Source organism: Mus caroli, chromosome X, assembly GCF_900094665.2.
Source record: "Mus caroli chromosome X, CAROLI_EIJ_v1.1, whole genome shotgun sequence".
In the NCBI taxonomy this organism is placed as follows: Eukaryota; Metazoa; Chordata; class Mammalia; order Rodentia; family Muridae; genus Mus; species Mus caroli.
The window spans coordinates 65947322-65974213 of record NC_034589.1 but is presented as its reverse complement, the minus strand read 5'-3'; the positions used below and the strand labels follow the sequence as shown (position 1 = coordinate 65974213).

At 39.6% G+C, this 26892-nt stretch overlaps 1 protein-coding gene across 5 annotated transcripts in view; it reads right to left on the bottom strand.

The window, feature by feature from the left end:
• The window catches only part of Mtm1 (myotubularin 1), a 111124-nt gene that overhangs the window by 76440 nt on the left and 7792 nt on the right, over positions 1-26892 (bottom strand). For all 5 annotated transcript variants that reach the window (XM_021152885.1, XM_021152884.1, XM_021152887.1 and 2 more), the window contains exons 2-4: positions 11581-11651; positions 9868-9940; positions 8075-8169 (exon numbers count right to left, since the gene is read on the bottom strand). In XM_021152885.1, coding sequence (XP_021008544.1) covers positions 8075-8169; positions 9868-9940; positions 11581-11643 — 231 coding nt within the window. In that variant the 5' untranslated portion in view covers positions 11644-11651. The remainder of the gene's footprint in view (positions 1-8074; positions 8170-9867; positions 9941-11580; positions 11652-26892) is intronic.

The following is a 26892-nucleotide window of genomic DNA, read 5'->3' as shown; positions in this document are numbered from 1 at the left end:
CACAACATAGGATTCAGCTCCATTCTACTTCCTGGCGCTCCTTTAACCCTTGAACCATACATTTTGTATTTTGCCTTTCTAAGCTTGCTACATTTCATCAAAAAGCTCTTCATAAGAGTGTAGCACAGAGTCTATACTAGGCTGTTTTGAGATTTCTTTTGCCAATGCAATTAATCTAAATCCCTTCACCTTAGTCTCAGGCAGATGTTCAGACAAGGGCAAAAAGCCACCACATTCTTCATCAAATTATCACAAGAACAATTTCTACAAGGTGACAAATATGAGTCTATTTTCATTCTTCTACATACAGAAAGCCAGTTAGACCAGCATCATTTATTGAAGATGCTTTCTTTACTCCATTGTATATTTTCGGCGTCTTTGTCAAAGATCAAGTGACCATAAGTGTAAGGTTTTATTTCTGGGTCTTCAATTCTATTACATTGATAAACATGTCTGTCTCTGTACAATACTATGCAGTTTTTATCACTGCTGCTCTGTAGTAAAGCTTGAGGTCAGAGATGGTGATTCCCCCAGTTATTCTTTTATTGTTAAGAATTGTTTTCGCTATTCTGGGTGTTTTGCCTTTCCAGATGAATTTGACAATTGCTCTTTCCATGTCTTTGAAGGATTGTATTGGGATTTTGATGGGGATTGTGTTAAATGGGGATTTCCTTTGGTAGGATGGCCATTTTTACTATGTTAATTCTGCTAATCCACAAGCATAGGAAATCTCTCCTCAACATAAAACCAGATACACTGAATCTAATAGAAGAGAAAGTGGGAAAGAGCCATGAATTCATTGGCACAGAGGGAAATTACCTAAACAGAACTCCAATGGCTCATGCTCTAAGATCAATTGATAAATGGAACCCCATGAAACTGGAAAGCTTCTGTAAGACAAAGGACATAGTCAATAAGACAAATCAGCAACCTACAGATTGGAAAAAAAATCTTCACTAACCCCACATCTGATAGAAGGCTAATATCCAAAATGTATAAAGAACTCAAGAAGTTAATCACCAAAAAACCAAACAACCCAATAAAAAAAATGGGGTATAGAACTAAACCGAGACTTCACAACTGAAGAATCTTGAATGGCTGAGAAGCACCTAAAGAAATGCTCAAAGTCCTTAGCAATCAGAGAAATGCGCATCAAATCGACCCTGAGATTCCACCTTACACCAATCAGAATGGCTAAGATCAAAACCTCAGGTGACAGCACATGTAGGAGAGGATGTGGAGAAAGAGGAACACTCCTCCATTGCTGGTGGGATTGCAAACTGGCACAACCACTCTGGAAATCAATCTGAAGGTTCTTCAGAAAGTTGGAAATAGATCTACCTGAAGACTCAGCAATACCACTCTTGGGAATATACCCAACAGATGCCCCACGACGCCACAGGGACACGTGTTTTACTATGTTCATAGCACCCTTGTTTGTGATAGGCAGAAGCTGGAAACAACCCAGATGTCCCACAAGAGAAGAATGGATACAGAAAATGTGGTTCATTTACACAATGGAGTACTACTCAGCTATTAAGAATGAGGACATCCTGAGTTTTGCAGACAAATGGATGGAATAGAAAATATCATCCTGAGTAAGGTAACTCAGACCCAAAAGGACATTCATGATATGTACTCACTAATAAGTGGAGATTAGCCAAAAAAAAAAAAAAAAAAGTACAGGATACCTAAGATACAGTCCACAGAACTCAAATTAGTCAAAAAGCTGAAGTGCCCAAGTGATAATGCCTCAGTCCCACTTGGGAGAGAGAAGAAAGCAATCAGAAGTGGGGAGGGAGGGAGGGATCTGGGAGGGAAAGTGGGCAGGGTAGGGAGGGGGAGGAGAACCTGATCTGTTACTAGCTGAGAGAAAAGGACTGAAGCCCTGAGGGCCAGCAGAAAGAATGGAAACAGGCAACCTCAGGAAATAGGAGGTGGGGGAACCCTCCAGAATGCACCAGAAACCTGGGCAGTAAGAGACTCTCAGGAGTCAAAGATGAACCTCCAGACAGTAGGGAGAGGGAACTTATAGAGCCCATCTCTGGCAGGGAGATAGGACATTAAGTGAGGGATGGGGTTCTCATACCACAGTCAAACTCTGACTCATAATTGTTCCTGTCTGAAAGAATTACAGGGATGGAAATGGAGTGGAGCCTGAGGAAAAGAAGGTCTAGCGACAGGCCCAAAGTGGAATTCAGCTCAAGGAGAGGTCCCAAGGCCTGACACTATTTCTGAGGCTATGGAGAGCTCACAAAAAGGGATCTATCATGATTGCCCTCCAAAAGACCCAACAAGCAACAAGAAAGAGTCAGATGCAGATATTTGCACCCAACTAATAGACAGAAGCAGCTGATCCCTGTTGTTGAATTAGGAAGGCTGAAAGAAGCTGAGGAGAAGGGCAATCCTGTAGGAACACCAGCAGTCTCAATTAATCTGGACCTCCGAGATATCGCAAACACTGGACCACCAAACAGACTGCATACACCAGCTGATATGAGGCCCCCAACACACATAGGGTAGAGGACTTATGGGTCTGTGTTCATTCAGAGATGATGCACCTAACCCTCAAGAGACTGGAGGCCCCAGGGAGTTTAGAAGTCAGGTGGGGTGGGGTGGGAAGGATGTGGAGCAGACAGAGGGTACATAGGGGGCAGGGAATGGAATATGGAGTGTAAAAAATAAATTAAAATAAAATAAAAAATTTTAAAAAGAACAATTTCTAATGAAATTTTTTAGAACATACTAAAATTTTTTCCTCTGAAACCTCTTGAGCTCCCACAGTTCAAATCTGTCTCAGCACCACTGTCTTCCTTGCTCCTACTAGAATGGGCCATTAAGCTCCACTTAAAGCTTTCAAGCTTTCAACTGCTTTTCTGATTCACAGTCCTGAAGTCTACATTCCTCCAAACAAAACCACGGGGAAGTGTATCACAGCAATATCCCAGCCCCTGGTATCAACTTCTGTTTTACTGTTGTGAAGAGACCCCATGAGCACACCAACTTTTATAAAGGACTCCCCGCTCATACAATCTCCGCTCACTGAGGCTCCTATGAACTCCACAGGGCATCCATTTCTGACTTATTCTCACACTATGTCCCTCATGGAGATACCATTTCCTACCTTGGCCAGCATCTATCCATCTGTCTGTCCCTCCAATCATCCATCCATCCGTCCATCCATCCATCCCTCCTTCCCTCCCTCCCAAGATTCTGCTCTCTTCTAGATCTCTAGCAGTGGCTGAATTTAAGAGTTTTTCCATTAGGTTCCTATCACCCATGGTGCTTCTCAACTGAGCATGTAATTCATGTCAGGGCACACTCTCTTCCTGGGGAATCCCGCAGATTGGATGGTTTTCACCACTTCCAGTGCAGTATTAACATATAAGTCCGACTATACTGGACATGTTTCCACATTACAGCTATACACTTTAAGTACAAACCTTACTTGTATCCCTCCCACGGAGCTTTACCCATATGATACTCCCTTCTCCAGTGAGATACATATCAATGAATAAGAGCAGCTTTGATTACACAAGCAGAAAATCGTGGGAGTCATTCTTGAGTGGATGATTATCCAACTCCCTTCTCATAATGGCCTACCCAAATCCTCTGAAGTTGCCCACAGCCTGTGTCTTCCATCCCATGTCCACCATGATTGTCACTAGGCTTTTGTTGCTTACTGCAGAACAAAAGTAACCTTCTAATGGGTCTTCCTACTTCCAGTCTCATGCTCCCTTATCCCACTGTCCATGCTGCAGCTGGTATTCTCTTTCAGAAATGCACATCTGATGTGTGGCCCTTCACATAACACATATACTGCTGAACTATTACTTCTGATCCTGAGGTTACCTCTTATTCCAACCACATATCCTCCTAGCCCCTCTACTCTCTCTGTTGCTGGTGGCCCAATTCTCACAGATCATTCAATTGTCCCCAGCACAGATGTCTATATAGTGGTTTAGGAAAGTATAATATGTGGATTTGGAAGCCCTTTGCCAAGTAAACTTTTCTCTTTCCATTCTTCCTGTTCAAGTTTATAAACAAATATGACTCATCGCCCTCTGCCCTGTAACAACATTACATGTGCTGCCATGGACTGTGTCACATTTCTCCCAGTTTCTCCATTTATGGATCCTGTGAGGAATGTTGTATTATTAATAATTCACCCACATGATTTTAGATTCACCATAGTGTACAGAGAATGGTTCTGGGTCTAAAACCTGAACAAAGAATAGGTCAAGTTGCCTCTCTCATTCACAATAGCATCTGAATCCAGTTTGCTCCTGGTTACAATCTGGGATCAGTCTTCTTTGTGAAAGTCTATAGGCTTAAATGGAGTTGCTCCTGCTGTGGTCACAATATTAACCAAAGACAAGTTCCTTGGTACATTCAAGGTCAGATGATGGCTATGGGACTTCTGAACTCCAGAGGCAATGGTATTCAGGATGCCACAATTTAGTAGGCTACATACTGTTATCAAACCACTAAGACATGTATCAAGGCCTTTAACTTATAGGGAACATGAACAACACATGAGTTTACCTACTCAGTGTGCTGCCTCTGCCTATTGCACTAGTGAGGATCAAAAGGATTCCAAGTTTGTTAAAGTCATAGACATAGCAATATGCAAGTAAGACAGAATTCACTCACTCAACACTACTGATTAAGCATCTTCAATGCACTAGGATCTACTCTGGAAGCAGAACGAACATCACTGAACAATAAACAATAAACAAGATGAACCAGAGAAATATAAGCAATATAGTTACCAGCACTCAAGAGAAAAACTAACCATGGAAAAGGGACATTAAAAGTGTAGCAAAGCCAGGTGTGAAAGGTTTCAGAGCAGTGAAAAGTATTAACTGAAAAGCATGATAAAAGGACAATTCATTTTCAAACATACAAAAAAGTTTTCCCATTTTGCAACAGAACCTATGATTGCTGGTTTAGTTTAGACTATTTAAGGGCACTAACACTACAATGACTGGGTTTTTTAGCTCCTGAATATAACTACGTTGGTAGCATTTCTTCTGTTTTCTGTTAACATGACTGCTTCCTTTTGGACTTTCACTAAAAGTTGTATGGCCAATTGCTTAAAAGGTTTTTATATAATATCATAGAAGAAGAAAGAAAGTAGCAGTCACTAGCCAATGGGCATTTCATTTATGCATTAAATGCCAAACCCTATTGTATAAGGTACCATGTGGAAACAAAGGAAATCATGCCTAATATGGCAAACCCAATTGGCTTCTAGGAGGTAATGAGGCCATGGATCTTAGAAAAGAATCTATTGTCGCCACTTTGCTAGACCAGCATAACCCCTTACCACATTCTGGATTTATCCTTATTATAGATAAGTATAGTTACTACCCCTCATCAAAGAAGGCCTCTTGTTACAGAAAATTGAGACCATTGCACAAAGCAACAGCTGGATAGGATGCAGAGCTCAATAGATCACGAGGAACCCAGTCCCAAAGAATACATACACATCATAGCTCCTGAACCTATAGCTTAGGGACCATCATGGAAGAAGGGGTGGAAAGATATTAAGAGCCAGAATACCTGAAAGTCTGCTGTGAAACAGTTTCTGTAGAAATAGTGCATAAACTATCCTGCACCAATAGCAATATCAATGGCCATACATATATGCCTGTGCAACAAATATAATAAAAGAAAAAAGTTGAGAGGAATTTGAGGAAGAGTAACTGGGAGGGGCTAGAGGAAGAAAGGGAGGAAGGGATGTAAAAGAAATCATATGAATTCTACCTTCAAAATGTAGAAAAAAACAAATAAAGATTGCTAAGTGTTTTTGATATAAAAGCAATACATACTCATTTTTAAGAAATACCAACAAGTGAGAAGAATATTAAGCATGTATAATTTTACTCTGAATATCCCAAGAATTCAAATTCTTCATATATATTCCTTATGGACTCTTCTTTAGAAATAATTTTCTTGTTTTATTTAGTCAAAACCACACCATATAGACAGCCTCATCATGTTACCACAATTTGAATAATTTCCCCAATTCATTATCAAGGACAGTATAAAATGAAACCAGATATGCATGGCTAAACAACAAGCCAGGAGTCAGGAGAAAGGGCCTGTGACATAGCTTTAATTTTAACTTTTGATAATTCTTATATATCAGCACCAAGCATCTCAATCTATAACCATAAGACCCTATAAGACCCCTGGAAACTGGACAAACCAAGTCCAGAGTTGGTCCACAGCGAGGCACTTCAATATTCAAAGACAGCTCTATATGGTTCCTGTGTGAGTTTACCTTCTATTGCTACTTCTTTTATTTTTTTTATTTTTTTTTTTTTACTTGAAACGCAAGGCAGGAACCTGAATGCCACCACTGCCTAGCTCAATGTCTCTTTTAAATGGTAGCATCACGATTTTATAGCATGACTACAGACAGGACTACTGTCTCATTTTATCTAGGCCTTCATTATATTATACCTTTGTTAATTCATGATAGAGTTATCTTATTTTTAAACAAGTAATCCCCAGTTGCTGATTTCAAAAGCCTAGATTCCTGTTAAGACAGACCTTCGTCCTTTAATCATACAACTGATCTTTTACAAAGTAGGCGCTATCTGTATACTTTAATGTTATGTCATCAGTTGTGTCCAATAGTCTAGGCATTTACAATAATTTCAAACCCTGACTCTTCCATCTAGACATTGGTTTATCTGTTGCTTCTCACATCTCAGCCACACATTACATTATTTCACATTACATTGCATTTTATATTACATTACATTATATTACAAGGAAGCACTCTACATAGTAAGTTACCAGTGATCCCCCTTTCTCGTCATTAAGCTTTTATTAGACAGTCTGTAACCCATCTGAATATATTGCCACCATTTAGCTTGCCTTTTCCAAGGGCTGTGTCATTCCTTGATTCTACACACAATGGTTTATTTTCATAATACTTAAACCATCAAACACTAAAATGATTGCCAAAGACTGGCACCCAGCTTGCTATAAACTTCCAGAATCTTCCTTTCCATTCTAGAAAACTGAAACATTTCCTTAGGTTCACTCTTTAAGCTTGAACTGACTCACATAGGTCATGATGCCATTGTAGCCTGCACCTGCCTGCACCCTACAGGATTTACAAGAAGCCAGGGCAACAGGAATATTAAGTAGCATTTTTGGAATTTAGACATAATAATGAACATAATAAAAGAGCAAAAGATATGAACAAATCCACATCAGAACTGTGCTAAAAAATGGATGGCTAAAAGCAAGAAAACAAAAGCTAGATTCCCCCCATCAGTTTCCTAGTTGCCTAATACACAAGGCAGCAACAGCTTACTCTTCCATCCACCCTAAACTCATTTCCCAGCAGTATTTGGAATCACAACTGCCCCTACATTCAGGAGTGAGCCATGATCTACCACAAGTTCTTCTGGGAAAGGCACAGTAGTTATATATTTTCTCTTGTGTTTCTGGAGTTTCTCTGCTCTATGGCATCACTTCATCAATGGGACATCCTTTGAAATGTGGTGACAAACCTTTTTTGGCCATAGGTTGAAAAAAGTAAGTAACAGTAAGCCATGCCACTCATCCCAGTTTTACCCTGCTACTTAGCAGTTGGTAAAAAGACACCTAGATACTTCTAGAGTGGTAGACTTTAACCAAGGATTCACATCAACATCCTACTCTGTAATGTTTTAGAAAATATGTGCGTGTTTGGACCATGGGCCCAGACATTCTGATACAGTGACTCTGAAGCATCTGTACTGCTTGGTAAAAATCTCTAAGCTGTTCATTCTTATCTGTGCTGCTGGTTAAAAACCCCTGTGGTATACCAATGTACTCAAACCACCTCTCCTTTATTCTGAGGGATACAGCCTATTTAAATATTTCATTCTATTGCCTACAAAAACAGATGTTAGTGTTATATCAGTTTTGCAGAAGCAAAAAATTAAGAATTGAGAACCAAATATATCCCCCACGTTAATGCAACCCACAGTCAATGTTGTAGGATAGAAAAGAAACAGTATCATTTTTAATGGTTAGGGTCATCTTTATGATCTTATAATCTACTTACCGTTTCCAAACTTCTTAAATAAAGACGATAATTTGTGATGTAAACTCTTCCCTTAATGGGGCCATTGAAAGGACATATGTAAATAACTTCTTTTTCTAGTGAGATAAAAAAAGGACCCTAAAATAATGGAAATAGATACCAAGATACACAACAAATGGTATGAACTTAATATAAACTACTTGGCTATGTTTAACTACAATAAAAGTTACTAAAAAGTTGAAAACAACACTGGCAAAGTTTCCACAGCTCTGTGCCCGGCTGGATTACGCACTCATGGAACGTCTGAGTTTGCACTTAGTGTAATCACCACCAAAGACATGTAGACCAGAGCCAGAGCACAGAAGTGAGCGAGGGTCTTGCTATTGTTAGCATCTTATGATAGCAAAAGAAACTACTTGCCTTATTTCAAGGGAGGATAACGTTCACACAGGGTAGCCTCGTGACTAACCAGTAGGCTGGGTGGTAGGTTGACAACTGCCAACCTCACATGTATCACAGGTCCTTGTTGCTTTTTTTGACAAAGGGTCTCCTCTCTGCATCACTGTCTAAACTTAAATTCATGATCCTCCTGACTCAACCTCCCAAATGCTGGAATTATGGGAATGTACACCCTGCTATAATGCCAGATTAGAAATCTCTCTGCAGAAAATATTTAAGTAATAATGTACAGTCAAGGAAAAGTACACATTTTTAAATTTGATGTAAGGAGAAACTAAATCGAAAGATTTAATTATAATAAAAATATCTTTCTCTTTTCCTTCAAAGATATCCTTGAATATGTTAATGACTATGAAATCCTTCAGGTACTAAATGAAAACTCTATACTAAGGTCACTTTATGCCAGTTCAATTAGTTACTATATTGGTTAAGGTCTGTCTGCTTATACTTACTACCCAAATGTCCTATATGAAGACTACCAATAGTAAAATTTCTTTGTTCTTATCCAGAAACTGGGAAGAACATATACTACTAATTTTAGTTTCAAGACTACAATTGTGAGTGTGAGTCTTTGGACACCAAATATGTTCTCATGGTTCTTGTGGTGTACACATAATTCACAAAGGTACTTTTTTTAAAAGTCCCATAATTAGCATAATAATTTAACCATTTAAAACTAAAATTTGACTGGTACTCAAGGAATAAAAAATTCTCTGAAACAATGCTGATTATTGGTCCCAAATATACTGTCATGTGACAGAAGGGACCAACCCTAACACAAATATTGAATGTCAGCACCATGCTTCTACATGATTTGGCCCTTCCAAAGTAGATACTGTCCTCTTAGCCTAGGTTCATCATGAAAAAAAAAAAAAAAAAAGCAAAAAACCAAAACAACCAAACCAAAAACACTGTATCAAAACGTTACTACCATCTTAATTTCAGTTTTCTGGCAAAGGATCTCCTATTATGTCACAGAGAAGAGTCTTTAAGCTGTTACATTTTGAAACCTATATCACAGACTGAAAGCCTTAATCTACTTCTGTTCTTATAACTTTAAATTATGAAGAGTGGATACCTCTAGTTCGAGACTTTCAAGTGATAACCTATGTTGTTCTCCCTAAATCATTCTCTTTGGTACAGAGACAAGAATATTGCTAGCCTTGTGAGCACCAAGCTCTTGAAAGAACTCTTTGATCAGGAAAAGCGTGCAGTGTTCTCTCTGCGTTGAGGTTCCTAAACAAAGCTAGATTATTTGTCTTCTCTGACTTCTCCAGAGCAAATGGAACACAAGCCACCTGATCTTCCTGTACTACTCCTCCAGTTCTGTACCCCTAGACTCAAAAGCTCCTTACCAGTAATTGGTAATTCCCCTGGGAGTCGAGGAACAGTCTCACTCACATCCTCACTGACTCCATCTTGAGACCCCTGCAAAAGAAAGGGGCAGGGGGCGGAGGTGGTGGTGCCATCTTTGCACACATGGTAGCAAACAGAAATACACTTTTAAAGAAAAAATAGAAATTTAGCATTGAAGACAATTAGAACTAAAATTCAAACTTGGAAAATAGAATCTGGAATGAAAATATAGGTATGTTCCTAGCTCATGTGAAGCCATTTGTTCAATCCCTAGCAATAGCAAATTAGAAAAGTAACAATAAAAGACTGTGCTAGCTGTAACATTTATTAGTCATGCTAAGTCCTAGTCTGCATTTAAATAACATTACTAAAGTTTTGTACTTTGTAAAAAGTATTTTAAAGGTAATTTATCTCAGTATAATGGTCAAACTTTAATGAAATCAGTATGCTGTATGGTAATAGCTTTTTTCCTATGCAATTGTTGCAGAATCATACCACAGTGAGACTACATTTCTGACCTATTATCTTTTATTAAGATCTTGTCTTACTTTTCATTTTTATTCTACCTTGTTCTACATAAGTGACCAAGTAGTCTGTCAGAGACAAGTTCCCCAAAGACTTTTCTGTAGGCCTCCTACTTGGGAGGACTTCTCAGGGACGTACCTCACCTCACCACAGCAGCAGCTCTGACATGCAGGCAAAGCACTAAGCATTACACTACGGAAAGCCAGTTATGGTGGCATACACTTTCAATGCCAGCTTTTGGCAAGCTGTGGCAGAATGATCGGAAATTGAGGGCAGCCTCGACCACACAACCTGACCCAGTCTCAAAACAAACCAACTAAGCCACCCCCCAATTAAATCTCAATTATTTAAAAATCAAAGTAAAATGCTATAAAATTAAAAAGCTGAAATAAAATGAAGTGATTTGTACATTATAAAGAGTCATGTATTACATTATGTATAATATGTATAATATGTATAAGCTATTAAGAAAAGAATCTCCCCACGTCCCTCCCAAGGCAAACAGGGAAAAGACATTCATGGTTACTTCACAAAATTAACAGGGACGGGCAATAATGTTTCTTTCAAAAGAAATAAAAGGTCAGACTTGTCAGTAATCAAGAAATGAAAATTAAAAGTTAGCCACATTTCTGACTGAGTATTTTTGTACACTGTGGGGTGGGAGAATAAATTAGCCTTTCTGATGGACCATCTTTAGAATCTCAAAGGGCCATGAATAAAACTTAGTTTAAATTCACTCCTTCCTTTCAATTTATATCCACGCCCCCCCCCAAATGTCATTCTAATGAAACAATTTACCCTGGCAACTTTGAAGCATTTTATACTCAATTTGTATGTTTAGGTTTTGTAAGTCTAATCATCATGGCTAGAAAATAATGCCATATTTAAGAAGGTGTACTAGCCTTGTACTCATCTTGGCCTTCCAATAGCTCCTTCAGAGAGCAGCGTCATACCTGAATGTCAGGTCTGACAACAATTGGTGAATAAAGCTTTGGGAGAGCATTTACAAAAGCCAAAATCACTTCACACATACTCTATTTTAAATCTTTCCCAGAACAAGGTGGGGTGGTAAATAAAACCATGTCTCAATGAAATTCATGATTCAGTATGGACCCAAATGACTGTCTAATACAAATATGAAGAAAGAAATGTAGAGAGATTCAGAGACATGTAAAAACTCAACTTACTTTCTTAATGGATTCATTCTCCAAGGAGTGTGAATTATACTTAGATGCTGAAGCAGAAGCCATCCTGGAACCTACCAAGGAAGACAAAATTCTCTGTTAACTGACCTTACATTGCTATTCCAAACATATGACATCAAAGTGTTACATATTTCAATAGAACAAACAGTACTTGAGTTTGTAGGCCCTTTTCACTTCTTATGGCCCAACAGAACAAAAAAATACAAAGAGCTAGCCAGCACACAGGCAGTATGTGTCCAAAGAAGAAAGGCGTTCAATGCTATCTATTTTACTCTTGGTTTAAGGTTTGATAGGGAGAGGTCAGATGTGTGCCATACATTTCCAAAGTTGTATCTAAACATTAAGATAACAGCTAGGCGACATGACTATTAAGGGCCATGTGAAACAGGAGCTAAATATTAAAAGGGGAACCCCACAGAAGATATCAGGCTTATTCTAGGAAATTATATTCATAGTGCTCAAGGTTGCCATCTTAAAGAAAACAAACAAATATACAAAAACCTTTAATGTCTACCAATGTATGACAAGCATGAAATTTCTACCCCACTTAATTGAAAGATAATATAAAGGCATTCAAGAAGAACTATGATAGGATGAATTATAACACTCATACGACTTCCTTTAAGAATTATTTTGTTCCACATTAAGGGGTTTAATGAGAAATAGATTTGACTGAAATCAAATTCATAGGAATTATCTAGTATCAAAGAGAAAAGAGGAAGAAAGAAAAAGTGAATTAGGTGGTGGCCTAATTTCAAAGGAATTAAAGTTTAACTTTTTAAAAGATCTGTAAGTAACTGCCAAATGAATTAAATTCAGGCCAAATCTTACACTGTGCTTTGAAGACTCCTCTAACCTTCTGTTCATACAGCACACAATATCGTTCTTAGACATGAAAGCAGAATGGGAGATGAATTACACAGGGCAGATTACATGCACCTGCCCTGAAATTCTTCTTCTGCCGACACAGTACTGTATAACTAGACAGGGGAGATCCTCCAGTAACAGAAAACACTAGGGTTTAGTAATAAGGTATTCGAATATCTAATAAGTCAATTTTAAAACTACATTGCCTATTGCTAAATCAATAAAGATATTTAAAACCCAAGGATATACAGTCCACTCACTGTCAATCTGCCTGATTATATAGCATTTGTTCAAAAACCATGAAGAATAAAGCCAAAGCCAAAAGTGGTAGTACATTCCTGTAATCTCAGCACTTGGTGGAGGCAGGAAGATTCAAGGCCAGCCTGGGCTACATCAGACTGAAAGTACACATGGGGTGCTGTGTGTGCAAGAGAGCGCAATGGTAAGGTGTGGCCTAGAATGCCTAAGGATCTGCTGGGTTCAATCTCTCCAGAGATACACCAAAAATAAACACAAAAACAAAACAACCCCCCCCAAAAAAAAGCCTCAAAGCAAAACAAAAGAATGAAAAAAAACCACGTAAAAGTCTTGATCTCAAATTGTGAAATTATCATAATTTCTGAACATTTCCTTCACTTCAAGTCAAAGCCTCATGCCCATCAGTCATCACTCTAAATGCTGAAGCCCTTTGGCAGCCAGAGAGATTGCTTTGTATCTCTATGGATCTGCCCATTCTGGCCCCTTCATATATGTAACCTCATATAACATGGTCTTTAAGTCTAAAGCCCTCTCTTTGGGAATTACACTGGACACTGTTACTGTTAAAAGCGGGATCAAACACAATCCTCAGAGAGTCAAGGGCATAGGTGATGATAAGAGTCAGTTCCACTCGAAGCCTGGCTTTAAAATCATCAGTGAGCTTGTGTGTCAAATGTGGTAGCTGATCCCCACTCTACAGAAGCTGCAGCACTGAGACACTAAGATTTTGGAGCTGGCGCCATTCAAATCCAACTCTGCAACTGAAGAACTATTTAACTTTGGGCAGATTATTTGTGTTTTCTGAGGCCTCGGCATTCCTTTATCACAGTTGAGCAAAATGAGCTAATTCAAGAGAAGAACCACTCTCTATATATCTGTTAAAAATTATCAGTATTTTAATTATGAAAGGCTAATTATTCACTGTGGTCATCACAATCAATTCTCTGAATCAGCCCTTGCCTTAAAATTACTACGGAGAAAGCAAGCTATTACATGGACACTGCTTGGCTACTGGTGACTGAATTGTAAATTTTAAAACTGCACCTGCCCACAATGACTGCAACAAGAAGCAATGTGCAACTGTGTAAGTTTCCCTAAACAGACCAAGTACCCAAGGAGTATTTATAGAACAGCCACTCACTAGGTTTACAAAGCATTTTGCCCAAAACTTCAAGCAATAAAATTTTCATCCCTTTTATTTAAAAAAAGAAAGTTGTGGGGGTGGACAGGGAGAAGAGATTGTTTAGGGGTTAAGAGCACTGACTGCTCTTGCAAAGGACCCAAGTTCTGGTCCCAGTATCCACATGAGATAGTTTACAACCTATTCCAAGGCTTCAGCTGCCCTCTAGTCTCTGTGGGCACCTGCATACATATGGCACACATAAACTCATGCAGTTGTATATAAACACGCATAAATAAAAAAATGTATATAAGGAGTTCTTTAAAAATCATTGCTTTTTTGCTGTGTTGGCTTTAATGCAAAAACTGAAAATTCTATACACAAACATGATTTTGATTCCCCCCTCCAAGATATTTTTGTGATGATTTAAGCCAAGCACTCTCCTGTCACAGAGCATACAGGGACAAGAGAGGGGTTAAGATCAGTTCCTGGAGTGAGTCTCTCAAGCAAACGAAGTGCTATATGTTACTGCTTCACATCTCAGTAAAAACAAAATAAAGTTAAAGAGAACACTACTCACTAGTCTCAGGGCCTCTAGCCCCCTCAAATAAAACAACATAAAGATGATATTTTATTGAATAAAATTTAGTTTTAAGTGCAACATAACCTACACTGTCTCTCTTGAAATTCAAGACAAACCAGGTGGGTCTTCTTCTCTTCTCATTTCTGTCTCTCATTCTAGCACTTAGCACCTCCTCAAAAGAGTTACAGCTCTCCTACTTGCAGGCTAAAACTTCTATGTTATATTTACTCCTGCATTTTTATGGCACCTGCAGCAGTGACTAGCACATAACAGGTTCTTAATAGGTTATGTGTTCAATGAATTAACTGGTTAATAATGACTTGGACAAGGATCTTGACACTATTTCTCTTAATCCAGGAACCCCTGAAAGCTTATTAAAATTAATAAAAAGGTACAACAAAGTTTCTGGCTCATCAGGTGCCCCCTGCACAATACTCTAGCCAGCAGAACTGGAGTGTTAGCTTATACTAATCTCAAATAATTTGCACCAAAGAACTGAGACCGTTTTTCCTCTTCTATAGGCTCCTCTCCCCAAAACCAGAAGATTTAAGGCACTGACACATCCTTCTTCCAGACTAAGAAACTATTTTAAAAACAAAAACAAAAACAAAACAGACTAAGAAACTTTCCAGATTATGAAAAACATCTAGAGTATAGATGCTTTTCTCCTTTGATCTTCCCTAATGGGATTTATTGCTTTGCTTTAGTATTTAAATAAATCCAGAAAAGCTCCCCCCACCACCAGTCTAGTCCCACTGAGGCTGTACAGACCTAGCCAATCTTCTAAAGCCTGCCAGCCTACAAGAAGGCATGAACAGGCTGCCTGAGTTTAGAATTCTTTCTGAAGACAATTGCTTTCACTTGGTAATCTCTTTTGAAAACAAATGTCAAGAACTTCAGGCAGTGGTACACAATATTATTAGACCCAAATGCCCCCTTTGTTATAACCTATACAAAACTTCCCTTTGTTAGCTTAAGATGAAAATTGTAGATGATATCTTTCTAAACACAATTTTCCCTATCTTATTGTGTGTCCCTGTATGTGCAGAGACCTTAAGTGTTACTTCTCAGGTACTATCTACCTTGTTTGTTTGGTTTTATTGTTGTTTTTGGTGGTGGTGGTGGTGGTAGTGGTGGTGGTGGTGGTGGTGGTGGTGGTGGTGTGTGTGTGTGTGTGTGTGTGTGTGTGTGTGTGTTTTGAGACAGGGTCTCTCACTGGCCTAGAGCTGACCTAGTAGGTTAGGCAGTTCCTAGGGATCCACTACCTCTACCTCTTTATAGTGCTAATACAAGTGTATGCTGCCACACCTGCCATTTTAACATGGCTTTGGGAAATTGAACTCACACTTGCACAACAAGCACTGAGCCATGTCTGTATCATTGCTTTAAATCAGTATACAAAGCAATGGGTTTCATCATAGCATCTTCAAGTATCATTATATGCTTTGTTCTCATCTGTTCCCTGACCCCACCCTCCTCCATTTCTCTGCTGGTTTCCTTCCTTCCTCTAGTTAGTCCCCCTTTCTGAAACATCAACATTCTGCCATAACTCTAGTCTAGAACAAAATAATAGGTTGTCATTTGTAATAGTGAACTTTTCATTCAATCTTTTCTCCCTCATTTGCAACCTGGCCTCTCAGGAAATAGCAAGCACTGAGACAGACCATCAGCCACTTAGGAGACAAGAAAATAAAAACAGATCTCATAACGTTCTCAATGAAACAACTAGCTGGACAAAGCAGAACTGTTCAACATTCCAGTCATTTTGAGCCCTTTTTAACTATCAATTTATAAAATACATTTGCTTACTTGGAAGAAGGCTACCCCAACCCGCATGAAAATAAAATATGATATGAAGCAGTAGAAGTTTCATTTTTTATCCATTTTCTTTTGACCAGGGATGGCAAACTGTTCTTGTAAAAGGCCAGATAGTATGTGAGCCATAAATCTCTGTGCAACTTGGCAATGCAGCACCAGAACAGTGACGTAAGACACTTTCATTTACAGAAACAGGCTGCTACCTCCTGCTGTAAACTATGTACTTTTTTCCAAATACACTTTCCTCTGCCAAAACAAATAATAACTATGTTCTTTTTAAATGCAAAAATAAATTATTAACTCTATCTTTCAGTTTGTCAAAGATGCCACTATGCCCAGCTTCGACATGGTGTGACATGGTTGAAAAGGAGGATTCTGCATTCGAGAATTTGAGTTTGCAATCCCAAGTCTGTCACTCAGTAATAATAGTCCTGAAATACTCTCCTGGCTGAAGGGGAAGTGGACATGAAAAGGAGACCACAGCTGGTGCAGTATACCAGCTTCCACCTCCAACTAGAGGCTTTCCATGAATTCTTAAGGCATTCCTCAAATTAGGTATGGAGGGAAACTCTGCCCTGAGGAGAGTCAAACAAATGTCTACTCACTCTTCCTAGAACACCAACAACAAACCAAAGTTCAATTTGATAAAAATCCAACTCGTGGCTTCGGCTTCTTTACAGAGTATGGCTGAGGGTTACTTGGAGCTCAAGTGATCCCAAAGCAGCTGCTTCACCACAAAGTGTCACTCTAGCATGGGTGACAACTTCTCCACAGCTGCATGGATGAAACTGCCCTTCAGTAACCTGCCACCCTCTATGCTCCAGTACCTCCCGATCAGGAATTCATCTGGAATTACAATAGAATTGTGTAAAACTAGCAGGGAGGTACAGAAGACAATGGTTGAGATCTGGTAAGGAAACAATCACTGTGCCCACACCCTTCAATGAGGCAATGCCAATAATCAATGAGCCTAATTCTCAGTCGTCACAGATGCTCTGATGAAGATGATGGCTCTTATGCGATAATCTAATCTCAGCAAGTGGCTAAATATCCAAATATATAGTAACTCATATGAGTTAGATCAGTTTATCTTAGCTGCTTCAAATCTTAGAACTAAGTTACCTAGTTTGATGAGAGAACAGAAAGTGTAAAGTGCTAGGTAGGTTTTCCTTTTGAAACTCACTCTTCTTACCATATATAAGAATTTAGCTCAAAGATGAATCTACTTTTACAACTTTAAATGTCCCAAAGGTCTTTGGTTGAAACCAATTCAGAGGCAGCTAAAAAGGCAATCTGAATCATTTTTCCCCCAGCAGCCAGTGACAGACTTTGGATAGATCTATTTACTCTATTTCTTGGTTTTCTCATGACAAATACCACATCTTCAGGACAGTTGATTGGCTTTAGTGATACAAACTGTTAGCCATAGAACAGAGTAATTTTAGATATCATAAGCTAAAACTGGTTTGGCAAATAAACTACTAAAAAGTCAACAACTATAACCATTTTTTTTTTATGAACAAAGGCAACATAGTGATAGGGCAGACACTGAAGCCAACCATTAGAATCACCAATGCACCTTGTAACAGTCAAATACTTGACAGTAAACAAAGTTTTAAAATAGGAGCAAGATCAAGTTACCAGCCACCTGCCAATTCTGAGACTGTTGAACCCAGCTAATCTCTCCACAATAAAACAAAACCTTTTGGTGAATTATCTTCTGCAGTGACAACTATTCTCCAAAAGCACATGTTAAATTCATATGTAAAAGACATATTTTTAAAGTAAAAAGGTCAAATGGCAGTTGCTAAAGAATAAAAACAAGTAAAGAATTATAACTACTATGGTAATGGAGAAAGCCACTTTACAACATTTACATTACATTCAATTACATTTTCTTATACTCTGTGAACCTTCTCAGGCTCAGGCTAAGGGACCTCCAGAGAAAAGCCCAGAGATTGGGCAGTAATGGCACAGGGAGGACAGCAAGGCACTTTAAAGCACATGTGCAATTTCTAGAAACAAAGGAGACGAAAGGGCTTTGGGTGGAACCTGAAATTGAAACCAGTTCCTCAAGGTACTTTCACTGAAAGGTGGAAGCAAGAGCTGTACTAGGGCTCCTCTCACACAGCACACATCTCATGCAGTGCACATCTCCCACACATATCTCACTCAAATTCACATCTCACTCTCATACACACATCTCACACGAGTGCACATCTCATTCATGTGCACATCTCACACATGTGCACATCACACACACACATGACATGTACATACTTACCTTTTATATACTGCACATGTTGCTAATATTTCACATCACACACTGACCTATACCCCACAGTGACCTTTTGGGTCTCCTGTTAGATTTCTAGAGCTTCCTTCCAAAAGGCAAGGGATATGTTTTCTGTTACTGGCACATAGAACCCAGTAAAGAGCATCACCCTTCAAAATGTCCATGACTTTGGAGAAGTTCGACTTCAGCCATTAAAGGCATGAGGATGGATTTGTCTGTTTCTAGTTGCTATGTATAGCTTCATCATGTTGCATACATTGGCAAAGACGATGTTGGTTTACATGTGTTTCTGAGCTTTTGTGGAAATGGAGTGAGCTCACAATCTTCTGCTCTTTGCTTTTCTCACACAGTTGCTGTGAGCATCAGGAACACGGATACATGTCCCTGTGCTTTACTCATTTCTGCTACCAAATAGTAATAGCATTCTCTCCACAGACCTTTGACTGGTTTCTATGTTGCACTACTACAAATAGTGCTGTTCTAAACATTCCCTCCTATACCTGACACACTCATGTAGAACTGCAATGGCATTTTGGAGCCAGGTTTTCCTATACCTTTCTCTAATCTAGCAGCAAATTTGTCTAAAAACTAAATTATAGTGAGAAGATAGTTAATACTGTAATAGTAATTTCTATTTACCTGATATAATTGTCTCTGAGGCTCATAGCTTATAGCCTCCGTACAATCTTATGTAGGCCTAGCCTGGTTTCAGCCTCTGAAACTGACTGTTGAATAAACTCATCCTTTCTTGTTCTTACTGAGTTATAGCTGGCTGGATCCATTCAGCTGTTCTGGCTCAAACTCCTAAGCTGACTAATCCAATCAGGCTTTTCTCTCCTCTCTCCTCTCCCCCTCCCTCTCCCCTCCCCCCTTCTCTCTCCTGAATTGTTCTGCTTGGCCTCATACTAACTCTGGCAATCTGTTCTAATCTTCTGGCTCCTTTTCATTCTGTGGCTCATTCTGTCGTCACCTGTGTCTTGCTTGTTCTCTCTCTGCAACCTGTCTCTGTACAACTGTCCCGGTAAAAACCTGCCTCCTACTTCCTATGCTGTGCTTCCTTAAGTATCTCTCTTTCCTCTCTCTTCTCATGAGAGTTAGGCATATCCTATTCTGTCAAATCTCTCTGTGATTCATCACTTTGTCTGCTACACACTTAGACATCACTTTCAAACACGGCGCTTCTTTCTACAAACTAACTTTACATTCATTGTTTAAGATTATAAGTATATACATACGATGTGTCTGTATTCCAGCCAGAGGGATTAAAGGTGTAGGTCAAGGCTGAGCCACACTACAACTAGAAACATGTGTTTTGTTTGTTTGCTCATTTGTTTTAGTAAACAACATAATCTTGGGATTCACGTAACAATATATGATAAAATGGGCAAATCCATAACTTTAAATTAAGCATGATCTCAGGCTTGTTAACACTAGGCCAAGCATTTAGACAATTTATTACTCTTCTAGTTGCTCTAACCAATACTATAAAGTAGATAGATAACAGCTAGGGATTCTCTGCCAGTTCTGAAGGTGTCAGCTAAGACATAAGCACTTGAAGCATCTAGCTAGTAACCAGTGGTAACTAGAGGCCTTGGTAGTCATTGGCTTGTGGAGGCATCATATCAATTATGGACTTCTACCCACATATCTCTGCTTTGTTACAGTGTTCTCCTGTAATGGCACCCTTCTTCCTACATGCAGGGGCTTCCTTTCTAATTTATTTTCATCTTTAATTACATCACTAATGAGACTATTTACATCTAAGGTCACAATCTGAAGTAGTAGATGTTAAGACTTCTTTGGAAAGAACATACTACACAGGCAGGGCATCACCCATGGAATTTAGCAATTTACAGAATGATCATGTCAGTACTTGGTTACCTTCAGAAGAGTTCAGCTCTCCCAACTATAAACATTCCATGAAGTTATTAAATTAACTTACACTAAAATATTGATATGGATACTTAAGATAAAGAAGTAACATCAAAGTGATTATTTCTGAGAGATTACTCAGCATATGTAATTACTTAATTTTGTTTCCAAAGAGTTCAAAAAGAGTCAACAAATAGATACTAGGTACCATAATGGGAAACTGAAAAATAACTTGAGAGGCCAGAGAGATGGCTATCTGGTGCGTGCGTGCGTGTTACTTATTACTATCTACTCAGGACGTGAGTTTGATTTTGGGTACCCACATGGTGGTTCTCAACCATCTGTAACTCCAGTTTCAGGGTATCTGATGCCCTCTTCTGGCCTCTGTGGGCACCAGGCACATTAGTCACACTCAAACATGCGTATAGGCAAAACATCCATATACATAAAATATCTTTAAATAATAACAAAGCAACAACCTCGAGATAGGTCTTTGAGAAGTTAATTGGGAGACAGTGGGCAAACACAAGTTGGATGGCAGCAGAGAAGGTATATGGGAAAATGGTGATCATATGAGAATAAATACAGTAACAAAGGTGATAGATAGTATGACTGAAGCAAAAGCTATCCACCTGCTTATGGGCACTGCTCAGTCTCCACGTTTCCAACTGCCACACTATCTGCGACTGTTCTAAACACATCATAAGTCATTCAATTTCCACCAACTGTAATTGTCAAGTAATACTAGGAACTTCATAAGACAACTGACAAGCGCTAACAAGAACAACTTGTCCACAAAAGATAGCAGAGGTCAACCTGAGGCAACATAGCCCTCTGAACCACTAACCATTTTTCAATAGATGATCAAATGAAAATAAGGACATAATACTTTCTACTTGGACACGTAATATAGTATTAGAAGGAGATTCCACCCATATTAAAAAAAAAAATCTGACATCCAGAAAGAAGCCTTCATTTTAAAGGGAAGTAAACAAATGGAGATTCCTTCTACCAAATCTATGAGGCATTCAAACATATTCCCCATATTTGTCCACTGCAGTAGTACTTGGTACTGTAACAGTCTTTGTGGACTGGTGGCCACATCCAGAATGAATATCCCAGGAGGTACATCTAGGAAGTAGTAAGCCTCAGAGCATATGCAGCTAAATGAAATATGCTTCAATGATGTATACTCATTTCAGCAATGCTCTTTCTGTTCCAAGTACTTCCTTTAAAAAAATCATCCTTTGAAACTGCCTTTAGAGGAGATGAGACAGAAAGGTAGCTGTGATTTACAGGCCAACCTTGTCTACCTAGCAAATCCAAGGCCAGCTAGGGCTATGGGGTGAGACCCTGGCTCAAAACAAAATTGCCTTCAGAGGTTAAAGCTATACAAGATGTCATATTATAAAACTTAGCTGTATCTCAATTTTACACCCAAAACGGTGCTCCTACAACATCAGTGCCCACTATATTTAATAAATGTGCCTCACAGTGATTTTGGCCTAGAACTAAATGTTTAATCCTCACTCAAATATAGACACTGAAGATACTTTTTAAAATGTGCCCGAGTCTCTAAAGTTAATTCACACAGAGGCACAGGGAATGCAGCTTGGCATCTCTTAGCTGGTGAAAATGCTGGGCCTGATCCATTGAAATAGTCCTAATTCAGAGCAAGTTTACCTTGGAGGCTAGCAAAAAGCAGACGTAGAAGTAGTCACTTGCCCAACAGGCAGCTTGCCACACTAAAAGAGTGTCCAAAAGGGAATCCCCAATGACTGACTTAATTAAGGTTTTTGGAAAGTCACAAAGAGAAAAGGCTTACAGTGACCTAGAGAGTACAGAAAGCAATCATTTCCTACTTGAGCAGTTACCAGGCATAAACACAAGCCACCATACATTCCTGTCACAGAACAAAGTTAAAGGGCCTAACGTGTCTAGACCTGGACATCATTGGAAGAGGTGATCTTATGGATGTAAAAAAAAAAAAAATCATCCAACGAAAGGGCAAGAAATACCAGAAAGGGAAGAAGATGAAGAGGAACTAAAACCACTATTAACAGAATGGAAACAACATGATTAAGAAATTCCAGTTCAAGAACAAAGAGAGCCATTCAATCGGACAACTCCCATGCCCTTTGGACAAGCAATAAGGGCAGCTTCTCAGAGCAATCAAAAGAGCTCCCAGGCTCCAGACATAAATTCTGGTATTGACACTAAGAATAAAAGTTGAGGTGTCATGCTTAGGGAATGGGCATGAGCATTGTAATACAGTCAATTAGGTTCTCTCTATTATCTTCTTGAAGACCATATCTGAAACATGGCTTCTACAAACAAAATAAACAACAAATCATGATTTGTCCAGAAAAGTAGGAATTCTGTAAGCCTACAGTTTATACAGCAATGGTTAAAAAATGGGAAGCTTCAAAACAAGGAGAATAACCATGTGCAGTTACAATTTTTAGAGATTCTAACTGGCAAGAAAATGGTAGGTATTACATGGGAGGAAGAAAGAAAACTCTACTTGTAAGCTAGGCATAATGAAGCACATTTTTAATCCCAGCACTCAGGAGGCAGAGGCAGGAAGATCTCTGTGAGTTCAAGGCCGATCTGATCTACAAAGTGAGTTCCAGGTCAGCTAGTAATATTTGTCTCAAAATAAAATAAAATAAAAAAATAAAACCATAAAAAAATCAAAATGTGTATTTGTAGAAAGACGACAATGTCTTTCCAACGTACAGTATTTCCACAAATCAAATGAAAACATGAGCCCATGCAAAGTTGCAATGGCTGGTTGTAGTTCAGCCCCAAACTGAGTAGCTCAAATGGCTATCAATTACTGAACCATGGACTGCTACTTAGTAATAAAAGGCAGGAGCTACTGACTGACACACACAACATCATTGAGTATAAACAGCACAACCAAGCAGCCAATCAGCAATGCCAGAGAAACCCAGCATCCGTGTGTCAAAGAACTGCTAGCATTCACCCTGCATTCTACAGTTGCATTCACCCTGCATTCTACAGTTGCATTCACCCTGCATTCTACAGTTGTGAGGTGAGGAATCATATTGAAAACTGCTGGCAAACATATTTTCAGATTTTAAAAATGTACTTTACAGATGTACCTTAAAGATGAATATGGAAATAAAAATATGCTAGAACATATTACTAATGAAATGATGTTTTGAAACCCCCAAACAGTCCTATTATCACAACTGACAAACGTGATTAAAAACAAAACAAACACTAACCAAGAAAAAGGCAAAGCTCCATGTGGTGGCATACACCTAGCATCCCAGTACTTCGAGTATGGAGGCAGGATGATTAGAAGGCCAACCTCTGCTACATAGTGAGCATGAAGTCTACTTGGCCCAATGAGATGATGACATAAAGCAGGGGGCAGAGAGGTACACAATCACATAGAGACAGCTGAAACTCTTCCAGGCCCAGTTCTATGAACATTCAAGGAAGTGATATGCTCCAACCTTAGCAACTTCCAGCGCACCGAGAAAGGGAACATCCCAACTGACTGCATAAGGCTAGCATTGTCAATCCTGGTATTAAACTAGACAAAAACTGAAGCTAAAACTCAGTGACAAAGGGAGACACCGCAACACTACCAATGGAATCAAAAGCAGCAGTAAGCAAGAGCATGTGCAACAGTAGGTCGGCCCCAGCAGCACGAATGAGCTAATGCTGCACTTCAACTAGGAAAGAGCTTAGAATAGCCTCCCACAACAACAGATTAAAAGAGGGCTGTGTGTCGCACTATCAAGACACAAAAGGGATTGGTTAAAATCCATCTTTTGTTTTTAACCCCCAATGGGTGTGAGCAGCACATGTGCAGGATCCTGAAGATAAGCCCAATTCTTGATGATGAAATGTTGCAAAAGACACTTCGCAAACATGGATCTTGGGCTCTGGCCCAGCCCTGCTGAATCAGAAGCTCCAGGCACAGAGCCAGGGATCTTGTACCTCAGCAAAACCCCCTCAGGTGATTTTGGTGCTGCTGGCTAATCAAAGAACAACCTGCTCAGCAGCGGCCTGGGCATTGCCCCGAAGTTGGCTGCAAATGAGAAGACTGTACTGGAGTCCTTGCCTCGTCCGACACCCACTGAGGCAGAACCTGTGCTGGTCCTGGAAGTCCAGGTGCCTCCCTACAGTGGAGTTGGAGAAGTGATGGAGCCTAAAGCAGGTGCTCTCCATGGAGCCACACAATCCTGCTACCACAAAATGACTTTTCAAAAAGGCCCAGGCAGGTCTCACCTCAGATTAATTAACCCCGGACGCCGCCAGAGGGTAGGGCTCAGGCAGCAGGTATTTAAAATGCCCCAGGTGGTTCTAATGAGCAGCCAGCCTAGCAAACCACCAGTCTGCAGTATTCCTAAAATGAGGAAATTTCTATTTAGGGAGGTGACACCCTCTCTGAAGAGCTAGGGAAAAGATAAAGATAATTTCACATGAACAACCAAACACCAAGCATTCCACAAGAGCTTGCCGTATGCCCCTCCCCCATCCCTGATTTATTTATTTATTTATTTATTGGAGAAAGTATCTCACTATGAAGCTCAGGATAGCCTGAACTCCTGATTCAACCCGTAACACTGAGATTACACACGTGAACCACCACACCCACATCCAGTAATAGAAAGCGATGCCATAGTCGGGAGAACCACAGTTGTAAACCCTGAAATCGCATCACTTGATTAAGATCTCAATGCTACTGCCCCCAAGCTCACTGTTGACCCAACCTTTGAGAAAGAAACTTGGCACTTATGTTAATAATTTTACTCTCAAAGGCGACATTATGGGCTAACGGCTTGGCAGAGATTAACCCTAACATTAATAGAAGTCAGTACAGAGGCAGCTGGCTGGTCACTAAAAGCCAACCTGATGAACTCGTCTCTCAACGCCCTACTGTCCCACACTGTAGGGACTGGCACCATGTGGCTGGTCGAAATGGAGATGTCCTATAAGAAAAATACAGAAATAATTTCCAAGTCTAGTACAAAACCCAGGCTGATGCTTCATTAGTATGGTAACTATATGTAAATAACAGCATTTTACATATAATCCCTTACAAAAACATGTTGACATTTATTTTGCCTGTTTACTTTTTAAATCTAGCACTGTATTGATTAATGTTGTTTCAAAGGCTTGGGAAGCCAAGATGTGACCAGGTCTTCCATCAGCTATCCTAGACTTTCATTTACATATATGCACTCAGGAGACACCTGAAATTGCAGATTCTGCAGGGGTTCTTAGCTGATCTGTGATTCTACATTGGTTATAAGTTCTCAGGAGCAGCTGTTGAGGGTTAAGGGCATCCGGACAATCTTTGTCAACAAAGGAAAATTGTTTGATGACACAGAAATGATGGGAATCTCTGTAGAAATGACTGGACTTGATAACAGGAAGAAAGGAAATGTCCTACAGGGAAAGAGTCAGCCTCTGGTTTACACTTCATCTTAGCTGAAAGACTGAAAAGCAAAAAGCCATCATCCTCTACTTAAAAAACCACCAGACTTTCTTTAGGCAAGGAACCTAGAGGTAGAGGCCATTTGTCAGAGAGTGAGCTATGCTCTCACATCTCTACTGTCATGCACAAGGAACATCTCAGAACCAGGAAACTCTAAATTACATGCTTGCTGCTAGTCACACAGCCTGAGGTCTCCCTGAATCGGTCACCAGCCAACTTCGGCAGGTTGTTACCGTTGAACGGCACTAACTAGGAGGTTCAGTGGGAGTCATTGCCAGAGGGTCACTGATGTAGACAGTCCGCGGCTGAGTAAAACAGCTGGGATCACTTCTTGGCAATACTGAAATCAAGTAAAGTCCTTTTTATTCTAAATCCCCACCCAAGCAATCTCAGGGCCATAAAGAAATTTACAGGCCAACAAAGGGAATTTAAAGCACCACCACCCAATGCTAGGAATGTCCTTATAACTCACCTCTGTCCCAGTCACGCCCATAAAGAGGAAGGAATGACTGCTGGCGAAGTGTATTCACGAAGAGGCTCCAGAAACAAAGTGCTTCCTTCCCACCAAAAGGTCAAAGATGTGACATCAAAATCTAACTATTATCCAATGCTAAAGAACGGCACCACTGCATTTTGTCCAAGTTCGTACAATGGGATGAAAGCTGAATGTACAAACAATTTTATTTTTACTTTTAATTATTACACTTCAACTTCCACTAGCCCTTTCCTGTTCCAAACATACTTGCAAACGAAGCAAAAATGATTCTGTACTCATGTCAGAGTCCAAAAATCAAGCTGGGAGGAAAGGGGTGGCAAAGCACTGCATGAAATCTCTCCCAACACTACATTCAGACTTTTCTATTGATCCACTATCAGAACCTGGACAAAAGAGCTAGGCATAGGCTCCACTTCTTAGCATGTAAGGAACATGTTTGTAGGTATACAGCAGAATGATTCAAACTAACATGCTCAAACAACTCTTAAGTTGCCACTCCTCT